At 50.0% G+C, this 15,015-nt stretch overlaps 1 protein-coding gene across 6 annotated transcripts in view; it reads right to left on the reverse strand.

The window, feature by feature from the left end:
* The window catches only part of SGSM3 (small G protein signaling modulator 3), a 30,521-nt gene continuing 15,506 nt past the window's right edge, over window positions 1-15,015 (reverse strand). For 5 of the 6 annotated variants that reach the window (XM_054819336.1, XM_054819344.1, XM_054819354.1 and 2 more), the window contains 16 exons: window positions 14,698-14,841; window positions 14,113-14,308; window positions 13,738-13,883; window positions 12,562-12,789; window positions 11,579-11,633; window positions 7,806-7,933; window positions 7,344-7,499; window positions 6,721-6,775; window positions 6,222-6,271; window positions 4,740-4,892; window positions 4,570-4,640; window positions 4,170-4,218; window positions 3,768-3,853; window positions 3,279-3,401; window positions 1,660-1,720; window positions 1-1,240 (listed from right to left, as the gene is read on the reverse strand). In XM_054819336.1, the coding sequence (XP_054675311.1) occupies window positions 1,157-1,240; window positions 1,660-1,720; window positions 3,279-3,401; window positions 3,768-3,853; window positions 4,170-4,218; window positions 4,570-4,640; window positions 4,740-4,892; window positions 6,222-6,271; window positions 6,721-6,775; window positions 7,344-7,499; window positions 7,806-7,933; window positions 11,579-11,633; window positions 12,562-12,789; window positions 13,738-13,883; window positions 14,113-14,308; window positions 14,698-14,841 (1,785 nt within the window). In that variant the 3' untranslated portion in view covers window positions 1-1,156. The remainder of the gene's footprint in view (window positions 1,241-1,659; window positions 1,721-3,278; window positions 3,402-3,767; window positions 3,854-4,169; window positions 4,219-4,569; window positions 4,641-4,739; window positions 4,893-6,221; window positions 6,272-6,720; window positions 6,776-7,343; window positions 7,500-7,805; window positions 7,934-11,578; window positions 11,634-12,561; window positions 12,790-13,737; window positions 13,884-14,112; window positions 14,309-14,697; window positions 14,842-15,015) is intronic. The other variant, XM_054819370.1, reaches the window with a different exon arrangement.

A 15,015-nucleotide genomic window follows, 5' to 3' on the forward strand; every position in this document is an offset into this window, starting at 1 on the left:
TCTCCGAAGATGCAGTTTATTTACAAACCCATTGAACAAAGTAAGAATCTAGTGTCATTTCATGAGTAGTTTGTGCTCACAGACAAGCGCTTTCAGTAGAAAGTCACAGACTCCATATCCAGAGCCACCACCACAAAGCAGCAATTCTCCACTCCCGACCCGTGTCCCCGCTGCCACTGCAGGGCGACGAGGACGAGTTAGTCTCCCTGAGCCAGCGCCAGCCCGAACCCCATCCTGAGCTACAACAGTGCCAAAATATACACGTTCCTGGAGTTAATTTACAGCTTTTTGGTTAACAGTAAAAATCATCTAGAGACTAAAATGACAGCATGAAACACTCTTGTTTAGGGGAAAGGTGTTTTTTGTCTGCTCCCAGAGGAGACAAGGCCCATCCCCTAAGGCTGTTACAGTGGTACCAGGCCAGTGCAGTCAGGCACCTCTTGTCAACAACCCACACACCAGTGCCAGGGAGGTGGGGTAAGGCTGATGCCTGTTCCCCCTTCTCAGCCCCGGCTCCAGGTCAGAGGAACTTGTCCAAGTGCTTCAGGTTTTGCCATCCCTCTCCCCGGCAGAGGCGAAGCCCTTGGCTGGCATGGAGGGGGGTGCGCTATCCCCGCTCCCGTGCAGCAGCGAGGCTCTCCTCACCAGCCCGGATTCTACTTGCACCCGCAGTGCCACCTGCCAACGGCACCAGCTCTCTCAGATCAAAGCCACGCTGCAAGGGCTGCCTCGTCCCCACAGCTACAGTAGCAGACATGCTCACACACCCACGCAGCTGCTGGCCCATGGGGCAGCGCGCGAGGGTCTGCGGACCAGGCTGCTCCCCCAGGCACCAGGGGGGAGGCAGGGCTGAGGCAAGCAGAAGATGGGGGTGGCAGAGATGGGGAAGGCTGGGAGGGGCACGTTCATTTTTGTGGCCAGAACACACTTGTCCCTTTACAGCATCACCCTCGACTGTCACCTCCATTGGGTCTGCAGCTCGGCCTCTTGGCGCTGCTGCCATCTGTCCTAGGTGGCCTGGCAGCCCCCCCGAGGGGGATTTTGTCACAGATAGAAGTGGGTGGGGTGGGGGAGGGCAGGGGGTGAGACATGATGGGGGTGGGGGAGAGGAGTGTGCGCCATTGAGAAAGTTCCCTAGGATGGGGCAGGGTGGGGGTCACCCATCTATGTCCCAGCTGAAGAGATGGTGCTTCACGAGCATGTCCTGCACACCCTCCTTCAGCGGCTTCTTCTCCTTCTCCTGCAGGATGACACACAGACCTGGGTCAGCGCACCACAGACAGAAAAAGGAAGGTTGTGTCTGTGGGCAGAGCCCAAGCACACCGAGATCTCCGGCACCCAGACAGAGCCGCCCTCTGCACTTCCCGCCTCCACACAGCTGAAACAGGGAGAGGCCCTGCGGTTTGGAGAGCACCGGGGAAGGGAGGGGCCTGCCATTTCCCTCTGCCCTAGCTGGGCAGGGACAGGCAGCACCCTCTGCCAGCACTGCCACACAGCGCCTGTGCACAGCCTACGCTGGCAGGGAAAGCAGCTCCAGCCACAGCCTCTGGTGCTGGCTCAAGAGGAGGCAGAGGATGGGCTGGAACACAAAGCTGGGAGAGGGAGGCAGTAAGTGAAGCCCATGGCTGAGGGACAGAACGAGAGACGCCACCTACTCACCTCCCTCTTTATTGGCAGCTCCCAGTCCTGAGAGAGGCTGAAGGCAAATTTGCAGAGGACTCTGCAATGGAAGAGAGCAATGGTAATACACGCACACACCCGCCCCACGCATGCCCTCCCTCGTGGATCACATGCCCAGCCTTGTGCCCACAACTGCTGCCCCCAGGCACACAATTGCTGGCTCCTCAGCTTGCCCCAGCAGGCCACTAAGCTTGCAAGGACGCAATTCGTTGTTTGTTGGTGTTGAAGGGCAGCCTTCCTCTTTGGGCTTTCACATCCTGCCAGGCCTAGGCTGGAAAGAAAAGCTTGAAGATGTGACTCAAGTGCAACCCCTACAGAGCCTGACACAGCAGCGCAGGGAGGCACGGGCAGCCTCGGGCTCTGCAAGACTGCAGACACACGCAGCCGAAGACTGCTTGCAGCTGGCAATGGGGAGGGTTGCAGGTTCCTCTCCAGAACTGCCAGTAGCACCTCAGAGTTTCTGCACCCCTCTCTCTTCCAGAAATAACAGAAGCAGCCTGACCCCCATGCACAAGCGCCGCATGGGGATGGCACGTGGAGCTCCCTCGCTGGACTCCACTCTATGCAGGCACAGCCTCAAGGCTGTCCCTAGGACAGGGATGCAGAGCTCAGACCTCCTGGCAACAAACTTTGGGCTCAGGGGAAACTCCTGCGTGGGGGTATCCTCCAGCTCCTGCAGCGGTGAGGGAGCAGAGGCCCTCCACAGGAAGCTGGCTGGGAGAAACATGGCATAAGCCTATGCACCTGCTCCACACAAACCTGCACCCAGCCATGAACCAGTCCTACTTGGTTGTGCTGAACTAGCACAACCCTTGTGCTGTGAGAAAGCGGCCATAGGACACTGCAGCGCAAGAACAGGGCACCCCAAGGTGCGTACACACAGGCTTGCTCCTGGCTAGATGCTCCCACGGAGGCCAGAAGCAACCAGGCAACACGGACAAAAGCCAGTTCCTGCAGGACGGCGGCAGCAACGGGGCTGGAGTGGTGGTGGCGGCAGTGGGGGTTTGCTCTGTGGCTCTCTGAGAGTGGATGTGACTTTGCAGAGTGCAGGGGGGCCAGGAGCACACAGTGTGGATGTGTGCCCTGGGCTCCACGCGATGTGCTTTGTGTGAGCTCAGCCGCGTTCAGACCCTGACATCACTCCCTCGCTCTACCAGGAGTCAGCCAGTGAACGACTCCTTCCTGGCCAGTGACAGTCGGACCATCTCCCTAGCACTTTCCCTGTTCCCTGCTTGGACTCGTGGTGGCTGGCAGACGACCTGGAGAGCAGAGGGGTGGAAAGGCTGTCTCTCCACCAGAGTAGGTGCAGGGCACAGCAGGAGGTTGCTGGCAGGCAGAGGCTGCCTGTTTGTCACGACAGCTCCCCAGGAGCCAAGCTCTGCCCTTGGATCAGGCAGGCGCAGTGCATCGCGTTAAACTGTCTAGACAGTTGCTGCTGCCTCAGCACACAGAAGGAAATCTCTGCAGTGGGGATGTCTGGGCAGCCCATGCTGCTACTCACTAGAGAGGGCCCAAAAGCCAGCCACAGTGAAGGCCACCTCCTGCAGAGGAGGAGGAAATCCATTCCAGACCCTGGCGAGGCCCACGGGGACACTCACCTCAGCTCACATTTGATCTGCACCCATCCAGGACTGCGCAGGAATGACCATGGATGGAACCACTTCTCCACAGTCTGCAGGCTTGAGCACAGCACCTCCAGCCACAAATGCAGCACCTGCTCGCTGCAGTGATGGGGTAGAGGCATGTTACTGGGCTGAAGCCAGGGAAATAAGCCCCATCCCTTTGGGACAGTCTATTTTCAGCCCAAGCCTTGACCCCAGCCCACAGTCCTGTTCCTGGCAGGAACAGGATAACCCAGTAAACTTGTGTGAGCCGCTCCTGCAGTAAGAACTACTTCTTCCAGCCAGGAGCCAGGCCAGCGCGATGAACAAGAAAGGAGCAGGTCCCACTCAGTGGCTGCAGTGAGGGGGGAAAAAGACCCTGTGGCCTAAGGTACATTGAAACAACTGCTGCCCTTGAGCCCGCTCTGCCCCCTCCCAAACTCCTCGCACCCATGATGCCAAGGGTATCAGGACTGGATGACTCACTTGAGTCCAACGCAGATGAGGGAACGAAGCTTCACGTCCATTTGTGCATGTGCAGCATCGTGCGTCATGTTCACAGCCTGAACCGCCTGCAGGGAGGGAAGATGTGGTTACTGCCTTCTCAGCTTAGCCTTAGGCTGGGCAGCCATTTCAGCAACACAGCCAAATGCTCGCCTCCCCGGAGCTCCCCACCCTCACCCAGTGCCACTTGCTAGCATCACAGGGGCCGAGCCTTCCTGATGGCTTCAGTTTCTGCATTTCCCCAGGCACCTGGTGTCTCTACTCCTTCCCATTAGGGAAGGTCTGGGAGAGTCTCGAGATGGGCATCACCCTCCAGTAGCCTCCAGGGGAAAACTTCCCCACGTGAGGAGCTGGGGTCTGGCTGGGCTGGGAGCAAGCACTCACCCGGTAAAGCAGCTCCTCCAGAGTGAGGACTTTGCTGTCTTCATCAAGCCTGCAAAGATCACAGCAGAGACCTAGCTAGCTCTGGAGCCAACCTGGCCACATATATACCTTTCCCCCTTCATACCCCAACAGCTCTCCTGCAACTGCTGAGCCCACAGGTGATCCTGCAGCCATGAGAGAGCAAGATACAGACCCAGAAGCAGACTGAGTAGCCCGGGGAAGGGGACAAGAGCCACTGCCAGCCCCGAGTCAGCACAGGCACAACAGCCTGCTGACACCACACCCACAGGAGGATGGGGCAGACCATGACCCTTCCCAAGGTGGAGAGCAGCAGCAGTTTGACGAGCACGCAGGAGTGGGGCACAGACCCAGCCGCTTGGAGAGAATAAAGTGGCCTTACCTGTAAGTCTTGCAGAGCACAAGGCGAGAATACACAGAGTCAAAGTCCCGTTCCACTTCTCGGCTTGCAGCCTAATAGGGCAGAGGGACAGTCAGGACACTCCGCCCTACAGCCCCCTCACCCCAGCCCTCTGGCAACACTGCCCCACCAAGGGAACTGAGACATCTCACCTCTTCAATGAACAGCCAGGGATGGCAGGGCCCCCCCAGCAGAGATGGCTTCTTCAATCCATGTTCAAATATAGACTTCAAGGCTGGACACAGCGTCCCTCGCACCAAGTCTGTCACCCCTTCTGTGACTGAGTCATCTCCAGCGATGGAGTACTGAGGAACATGAAGAGCCAGCCCTCAGCATACTGGCAAGGGGGCAGAGCATGGAGGTGGTCACTCACCTACAGCTTCTCTGCACACACCTCTTCCACTCCCAGATGCCTACCAGCCCTGCCCCCCGCCCTTAACCCCTTGCTTTTGCTGGCTCTTGCATAAGGCACCACGTTCAGTGCTTCTTCCCTGGGATTTGCTGGAACACCAGGACCTTTGTGCCTAGGTGCTGCCCAGGACACCACACGGGTGACCCCAGCAACATCCTGGCAGCGTCCAGCATGTAGGAACTGCTGCATTTTGGTGTGATGCTGCCTGAGTGAAGGTAAGGAGAGGGACTTGCAATGAGGGTCTCTGGAACTCTGTAAGCCGCTAAAAGTCAAGACAAATGGGGGTAGATGGGAATTCCCAGGTCAGCTGGGACACCACTGCGAGGTATCACCCTGACACATTGTTAGCATGAAGGGCTGAACAGTAACATGCCAAAATTAGGATGAGTGGGATCCTCCCTACTTCCACAGTTGGGAGGAGAACTGCTCAGCAGTACAGGGTGTGTTTATACACAGAGAGCTGATCTGCATCTAAGGAACCAGCCCTGAGAAGGGAGCGAGGAAGCAAGTGCAACGTCAATAGCGACATCTCCTAGGAGCTTCTCTTGGGGTCTCAGGTCAGGTTTTGAGCCTTTCCTCACTCACCAAACGCTGAGGGGGAGAGGGAAAACAGGACGTTCTCCACTTTCACTGCAAATTGCCTAGGCCAACAACTGATGACATTTGTCTCCTATCCATTACCCCAGCCTTGGGGCCATATTGAAGTATCTGCTCTAGATAGGTGGCATCTCACCACTGCTGGTTGCATGAGGAACTAAGAATCCCTCCCTCAGGCACAGCTGCTCAGGAAGAATCCACTCTGGTGCCAACAAAGCACGAGCAGGATCCACAGGCACAGCCTCAAAGGAGGAAGAGAGCACCGGCAGTGGGGAGCAGGCAGAAACACCGCCCACAGGATCCTGCTTTCTACCCGCTGCTTTCTCAGCTTCCCTGAGGCTCAGCTCTAGGGTCCTTGCAAGCCCAGGCATCACACTCAGCTACCCCCTGCAGCCCTCTGGGGCCCTCATTCTCCACTTGGTCAGCATCAGGAAGTTGAGCAAACAGGATTAGCAAGATAAACTGCCTGATCACATCACTAAGCACTCAATTGCCAGAGAGAGAACACAGACTCAAGAAAGGAAATATACAGCTCTTTTCAACTATGTTTTTTCAGTTATGTTTCACATGACTCTCTTTTTATGTTTTTGGGGGGGTTTTGTTGTTGTGGGGTTTTTTTCGTTACCTCTTTGCTCCGCTCATCCAAGATCTCCACAAATTTTGCAGGAAACCAACCTACAAAGAGTAGACAAAGAGGTGAGCCTGATATAGACACTGAGAAACCTCTAACACAGACAAGACCAAAGCCCAGCGGAAGCTGAGAATAAATCAGAGTTCATAGGGTCCAACCCTAAGAAGGCAGCGAGCAGCCTCAAAAATCAAAAGAATTAAAACTACTGCAAGAGGAAGCCAATTACAGGACACTGCCCACCAACAGCAGAGATGGCACGCACCCAAGCGCTCTGTGCCAGGAGGATGGAGCCTAAACTTGCTGGTTGCAAGAAGTAACCAGGCAGCTGCACCACTGCTCTCATACTCTGCTTTAACGTCTCCCTTGTCCCTGGCAGATACTCCAGGTAACTGGCAGAGCCTTTGCTGCAAATGTGCCAGAGCAGTTGCTGTGGATAAATGGATGCTCCACATTCAATCCCACTCCCCCCCAGTGCAACCCATTCTGCTCTCACCTCTCAGTCCATTCAGCTCTCCCACCCAACAGTGCTCATCCTTCTGGGAAATGATCTGAAAAATAGGGAGTGGAAAACACTGGCTGAAGAGAGTGCAGTGCCAGGAGGCACTGTAGGAGATCCTACAGCTGCCCAGCTGCGTGTGCACAATGAGGAACTGCTTTCTTCTCAACTGTTTTGCCAATGTTCACTTCTCATGTGGCCCAGAGCCTTCAAGGGCAAAAAACTATTGCAAGCACAATGTTACCCCTGTTTACCCCGATTTCAGATTGGGATGTCGACAGCTAAAATGCAAATGGATGCCTTTACAGTGCTACCACAGCTTAGTGCACGGTCTTAAACTGGGACCCAGGTTGAACCAAATCAATCTTTTGCTCAGCTGTATGGCAGCCAGGAAAGGGACCTGGTGGCTGCATTGAGAATGATCCACAAGACAACACTCACAGGAACATACTGCCTCATCCCCAGGCAGCCCCCAGAAACAGCAGCTGCTTCCCTTGGACTCCTAACTGAGCTCTGAGCTGATCTCCTCCCTTCTTTCCCTGCAAAACAGGGAGGGCAGGATCCCAAACAAGTTGGATCTGCATGGTTTTGCCCCGTCCCCTGACTCATAACTGACGCACTGTAATGATGTCATTCTTGCGGAAGCCCAGCTCATCGTCATCATGGCGCTCAAAGTCCAGTAGTGCCTTGGCTCGTCGTCGTCGGTTGCGGGAACAGGCCACATAGTTCTCGTGGTCTCGCTGGTGGCTCTCCATGCTGTAGTCTGGCGTCAGATCCTAGCATGCATGTGGATGAAGAGCAAAGAGGAATGAAAAGCAACAGTTGACTCCCAAATGATCTGCCAAAGCTTGCATGCACCTGTTCCCAAACCTTTTCCTGCTCCTAGCAGGTAGACAACCACCCAGCACACCCCTCCTCCAGCAGGAATGGGTTGAGCAACCCTCATCCTCCACCCGTTACACCTGGAATGTTCTTCCTCAAGCCCACACTCCAGGAGCATTTGAACAGCCCTGTCCTGTAGCGGCCACTCAACACTCATGCCTGGAGCACACAGCAGTGCAGATCCAGCTGTTCCCACTCACAATGCTGCAGTTCTTGGGATCCACACGCTGGAAGTGTCGTGCCACCTGGACAATGGCCTCACGCAGGTCGGCCACCAGCTCTGTCTGCTTGATGTTCTTGGCTTTCAGTGCCTCCAGATCGTCATCCCCTGGGGGAACCCACAGAACCAGAGGGAAGGCAAGTAAAGGACAGCAAGTATAAGGTATTTATTTTTTTTGTTAACATTAGAAGTCATTGATTCTGCAGAAATCAAAAAAGCCTGACATTAGAAGTGCCTACACTAAGGCAGGTACTTGCTGCTTATCTATTCAATAATGTAAATAACCAATACCAATTTGACTGTCTCGGATTTTAAGGAGCTAGTATTTCAAACCACACATGGAAACGGAAAATGCTGGGTTTTTTTCTTTGATCTGTCTGGACAACTCAGTATACCAAGGTACTGCGTACTGCTTTAGAGAAGTGTCTATGCAGTATATAGACGGCTGAATGGCGGGACACAAAACTAGGGAACTTTCAGAAATTCTCTTCAAGTGAAATTCTCCTGACACTGAAACAGCTTTTGGTTGAACTACTTCTGATTTTTGCATACCTCACAGGCTGAGAGCATCTTCTTCATAGAGTCTTGAAAAAGATTTGAAAAACCAAGACAGCCCACTTTACTCTGTTAGTCTAGAAGTCAGAGCCATGACACAAAATCCGCCATCTACTTAAGACCTTGACCTCCCTACGAACCAGATTTCAAAGGTTTTGGGTGTATAGAAATGGTCACAAGTACAAAGTAAAAGCTACCAAAGCATCTTTCAACAATCACTAATTCCCCCAGGAGTTTTGACAGCCTATCTCTATTAATTTATGCAAAAAGATACCTAATGAGATGGATTCATTAGGCTGTTAATGTATCTGAATGCATTAAAAATTGGGTACATGATGTTTGGCAACAATGAACCATTTGCTGCTGCTTCTAAAAAAAATTCAGTTCATTTTAAATTCAAAGTGTATTTTCATGCATCTATTTTTGCGCTCTCTATAATATATTGAAGATGTGGTAGCTTGATTAACAAAATCAATGTTTAAAACAATTTCTTTTTCATTGAACTCCAATTTTTATACAAACACAGCTTTTACGCAAGACCCAAGTAAATCACTGGCTAACAAATTAGCACTCTGCTTATCTTCTAACATCATTATAGAAACCAATATGAATAAAGCGTGGCCTGAGCTATACAGCTGCTGCAACAGCTACGTACACATGAAGCTTCTGTTTATTGAAAAGTGATTAACAGTATCTTTTAATCATAACTGATCCTAATTAAAATAGGCCAAACCTTTAAGAACATCAATAGAAGCACAGAATTAGATTTAAAATTATTTTTATAATTGTTTTCTATTTGCTAAATTAAATGATTAGAGAATCAGAAACACAGAGCTTAAGAGAAAACTGAACTTTGCTTCTGGACTAGAAAAATTGTAGGGAATACTTACTCCCAGTCCAAGCAATGAAAATTAACAAAACTTCCTCCTCAGTGGCCAGGGGTAGGAAATAGAGCATGTAAGAAGTCTCACTACAGATTCAGAGATACAAAGATTGTAAATAGATAGGTGATTACGCAGACAACGGGGATTCCCAGAAAATTCATGTTGCTAAAACAGAATGTGACTAAAGAAGAAACTACTCAACCGCAGCCACACTAGCTCTGTGGGCCGCCCTCAATTACATAGATCACTGATTCTTTCTGTCATCATTCAGTCCCTTCTGGCCAAAATACCATGCTCCTCCCTCTGTACTCAGACCAATCCCACCCAAACATAAGTAGGAGATATGGGAAGCAAGTTCCACACCCTCCCACCTTAGAATACACACGATACAGAGGAAAGCAACTGCAGTTTCCACCAGATTCACCTGACTGCACCCGACAGGCCTGCACGCACATTTCCAAAACAGGAAACCAGTGCAGGATTGACCACACGTGAGGAGGCTCGATTTTGATCCTGCAAAGACTGACTAGCTGCACCGTTGTGCAGAGGAGGATTAGCTCTCCTGCATTTCCTTGTTGCAATGCCCATCCAACAGGAAAAGGGCAACACACACATCATGTTCTCCGCCAAACTACCATTCACTGTTTTTTCTTTCTATTCCTTCATTAGAAATCTGGTCCCACTCCTTGAACCCCAGCTACAGAACGCCCTGACCGATCTGATCTAGCATGAGCAAGAATCTGATTTCTAGCAAGAGAGGTTGGACTACAGACACCTAGAGGTCCCCTCCAAACAGTGCTCCTGTGATTCTATGACTCCTGTCCAAGTCACTACTAAATCTACATTCACTCTAAGGAAGAAGAATTAAGTTCTGGGTAAGTTCTTATTCCCACTCAGCTGAGGGTGGTGTACCAGTGCTACACAGTAACTATCACAGCCAGCAGACTTTACGCTTAAAGTTGATTGACAGTTCCCAGTATAAGGTGAATTTATCACATCCAAGCTTTCCTTTCCCTCACTTGGGCTGAAGTTTTCCATTTGGGTTATCTGCTGCAGGATGACAACTTCTCTATTTTAACCAATGTTTTAATTACTGAGAATAACATTAGCTAAAAAACATGACAGTGACTATAGAGAAATCCCACTAAAATGAGAAAACCCTATCAATCCTCTCGGTTCTACCATTGATTCATTTTGAAGTTTGATCTTAAAATTTATCTTTGTGTGTGGGTATAACTCACAATTACTGTCGCAAAGCTACTCACACTTGGTCAAGAAGACTGAAACACAAGAAAGATGCATTTGGCAGCTAAATTCCCTGCCGGTTCAGTCTGTACTGATTCTATGGTAACATTACATACAAGAGGTCTGAGTTTAGGTTGCACAAGCAACTTTCTTGCATTTCTTCACTTCTGCATGCTTGACTTTACAGCTTCATTGGTCTTCTACCATAACTTTTATATATAATACTGTATGTGCTTGCAGCAAGCCTGTGACAGTATATCAGCTTTCTGGAGAACATCAGAAAAGCTATTCTCTGAAAAGACCACTAAAACCCAGTTTTAGATTTATTCAGGCCATTTGAACCACAACAGGAACACTGTTTGAACCCTGTAAATTCAGTATGTTGTCTTCCTCCAGAAAAACACTTTCTGTGGTGAGATGTGGCAATTTCAAGAAGGCTAACTAGTTGCAAGGAAGGTGATGACAGTGAGGCTTACAAAAGAAAGGGGTATTATGGAGTCACAGAAGCAAGTTACTTTTAAATTGATGCCAAACCTATTCTGGCTGTGTGCTTTCTGGCTTAGCTCACCAGCGAAGAAAATTAAGACTTGAAAGTGTTCACATTGAACTCTCGGAATAAGTGACAGGGAAGCATCAGTGATGTTTGCGTTTACAAATTTTGATGGGTGACACACTGGACCATCCTGCCCTGTCACAGATCTTCAGAGATTTTATTGAACTGAGCAGAGGAAGAACAGGAGAGTACAACATCCAGCCTGTGGACTGCATATGATCTGCCAGAAAATTTGTTTGAACTGTTTGTTAGTGCAAGGAGGACATGACAGCTGGGCTGAGCTGCAGCTCATTGTTAGTTGCCATTTAAAGACAAACCATCTCACCTAAAATTCACTTTCTGAGCTCAGACCAAAGCAAGCAAGTAGAAAACTGCACTTCTTCCCTCTCACCCTTCAGTTCTGGCTCCCTCTTCTCCTCTTCCTCTGTCCCAGTGCTTCCCTGCTTTGCTCACTCCCCTCCCTCCTAGGCTGCTATATCCATCAACACCATGTGAAAGGCGCAGGGTTGCCCTTACCGAAAAGCAGAGAGGTGATGCCAGATTTCCTGCGCTGAGTCCTGCGCCGCACAATCTGAGGGAGTGGGAAGAGAGAGAACACAGTGCACACATTAGGACAGATTTCAGAAATAAAATAAAGCAGTCCTCCACACAGGTCAGCTCTGGGCAAGGGGTCCTGACAGCTACCGCTGGAAAGGGTAGGCAAGTGAACTGGCAATTTTAGACAGGAGTTCCGGTTCTAACACGATGAATCAGCTCTACTGCTTGATCTGCTCCATGTGAAATGGGTTATTTATAGCTCAATTATTATAAAAGCATAATTGAAGTTCAAGAATCAACCATGATTCGAGTGAATAATTTTAGTTCTAATTCTACTTGTTGCCAAAAGCAGTTCTACTTGTAATTATATATACATTTCTAAGTGGATGCCTATTACATTTTAGAATTGCAGGAGTGTCTTGTGATTAGCACACAGACAAGCATCAAGAATATATCTTCCACATAGGCTTGACAAGCAGGAGCTACTATATCTGCAACTGCAGGCTGTAGTCCAAGATTAAACGCAGGTGCATTTTTTATTCAGCTTCTCAAAGGCTGCTGCTGTTTTCTGACTCTACCTTCCAGAGTTACTTTAGTACATCAGTTTCTTGCTAATGGATTAACTGCAGTTCCTACTCTGCACGCTCCAAGCAAATTTTGCCAAAGGCATATGTTGTTTCTTTTAGTTTCCATTAATAAAATGCATCACTTTTCATCATAACTCTCATTAAATTACAATCAATGTCAATATCCCTTTCACCTGGGGATTTATCAACCAGGACAGATCTGGCAGCATTTCATTAGTACAGACCTCCCCCTCACTTCCCAAGACCTTTTCTCCACTGGAGCTAAAATTCTTTCAGGCAGGAGGACCTCTTGCTCTCGAACAACAATTGGGAGGGAACATGTAAGGGAAAGGTAAAAATGAAGCAGCAGAGGCAGATGGGACTCTGTGCACTCACTTTGGATAAATTGTTGACAGTGGTGCTGGAGTTGAGCAGCTGCCCTTGGTCAGCGATGAGGTAGGCGAAGTGTTTGCGACGCTGGGTCTCCACCGCCACATCTGTCAGAGAGCCAGCCACACGCATGGCCTCCCGCAGCAACACATCTGCATCTTCAATCTGACTTGGGATGTCCGAGAGCGTGTTGAAAATTGAGGCAGAGTTCTCAGACTGGATTAGCTCATCCTCCTGCAATGATGCAGTCATTTTGCCACAGAACAGCGAGCATGACAGCTATGCTCTTGGGGCTGCTAGATGCAATTTTACATTCAGTGTACAGTCGGGGCCAGAAACAATGAAAGTACAACTAGATAATTCCATAAAAACTTCAGTAGGAAGAGTCCAAGCTACCTATGGGAGGGGAACATCATCTTTTACTACTCTACTGCACTGAGATCTGCCCCCAAAATTCTAGCTGGCATGTTTTTGAATCACAGCATTCGTCATTGAAACGAAGTCAAATCAGCAAGCAAAGAAAAACCAGAAGCTATTCTGCACCCACCGTCAGGATTGGGCTCAGCAGGGATCTTGCTGGGGACAAAGGAATGGAAGCAGCTCAGTCTCACATGCAGCGTAGCCCCTACCAGTTCAAACTGTGCTCCACCTTCCCCTTATTCCCAACAGGATCACCCTTGCCCTTCGCGCAACAAGCTGAACCACAAAATTATTTTTCGCATAAAAAGGAAAAGATCAGGCAGTTAAATGTAAGCCAGCCAAATCAAATGTAGTCAGGACAACACTAACCTCTTGGAGCATTCAACAGTGCCATCAAAAGCTTCCCAGATGACCACAACCTCAGCTTTATATCTCTGCTCAGAGATTGTGCAAAATCAAAAAGTATCTTGATTTATGTAAGATGGACCCTCGGGCTGGGATCTAGATTGAATAGAGGGGGGCAGCTGATGGGGTTTAATTATGAGGGAACAAATGAGGTAGGCAGGGGAAACAGCAATCCCTGAATCCTGTGAAGTGCCTTGGAAGTTCTTCACAGCCCCCATTTCTGAGGAAGGCAGGATGTCATCTTCCCAAGTACATGCCCAAACCACACACAGGAAGTGGATACAAAACCTTCTTGCCCCTAAAACTCAGAATTAAACACTGTAGTACTATAAAGGAGGAAGAGGAGGTGGGAATTACCTTCATACTGAGCATGCCCAAAGTGAGCTGAAACAGCACCAGAGAGCCCTGGTAGAAGAAGAGGTCCCAAATACGTAGCAGCAGCTTGATGTGGACAACACTAGCAAAAGAGGTGAGGAACCAGTGCAAGGTGATCAAGGAGAGCTCTGTGAATAAAGACACAGAAAAGAAACATGACAGAGGAAGTCAGCCAACCAGTGAAGATGGACTCTCCTAAGTGTTCTCCTCCCAGCTCAAAGATGACCAGGCACTGCCTGAAGGGCCAGGAAATTTGTTCCTAGCCCTGCTGCTCTCCTTTTGTGAAACAAAAACAGTAATTTTTGCCTGCATGCCACTCTGGCAAGAAAAGCTATGATTTCTAGGGCACACTTTTACCGATGTCATGCTCCTGGAGCAGTTTGTCCAGGCGGGGCAAGTACTGCACAATGAGCTGTCGCAGGACACGCTGGTCAGTCTGCACGCCCATCAGGGTGGTGCTGAAGTAGGAGGCAGGAACCAGTTCCTCGATGATAGCGCACATCATCCAGAAGGCATCTTCCTCCTCCAAGAAGAGCAGCAGAGAGGCAGCCACCTAGGATTTTGAAGGAATAAGAACTACATGTCCTAAGAGGAGCAGAAGTCTTCCCCCATTTCCTCGGATGGAGAAATGGACCAGTATCTAGGTGACCAACGTCCTCCTTCCCCCACAGCAGCTCTCCTGCAGTCTCCCACTGAAGTGATTTCTCCTCAGTGTAATACCTGTCCCTCCCCAACAGATGCACTGAATTCTTCCACATCTTTGGACATGTGGTGCTACTCTGCTCTCCCTTCTCTAGGAAAAACATTCCACATGGAAGGGATTTCCCTTCGGCTCATCTGGAGGCCATAGTGTCTGGCAGCACTGCCTCAAATCACTTGCCGCAGCATAGCCACCACAGACAAAACAATCCCTATCATAAAGGCACTCTGAAAGCAGGTTACCATGCCAGTGCCTTGGCAATATCCAATCTCTGGGTAGAGCCAGGCAAGTCCTCGTAGTATCCTGCGTAGCCGTGGTACCCCGATGCTGTTCATGTTGGAGAAGCAGGCGTTGCTGGGCATTGTGCGGAGCAAATCCTTTTCAATCTGCAAGATAACCATAAGCATAGACAGGGTCAGCTAGCACCATCTGAACAATGGCCTTGTGCTCTCTGCACTTCCCCATGGCCCCTTGCCTCAGGGAACTCTGCTTCCCCACACTCATGCAGAAGTCCTTAGGCACCAAAGAAGATGGCCCTGTCCAAGCACCCAGGGTCAGTT

The sequence above is a fragment of the Grus americana genome, chromosome 1 (assembly GCF_028858705.1).
Source record: "Grus americana isolate bGruAme1 chromosome 1, bGruAme1.mat, whole genome shotgun sequence".
Taxonomy (NCBI): Eukaryota; Metazoa; Chordata; class Aves; order Gruiformes; family Gruidae; genus Grus; species Grus americana.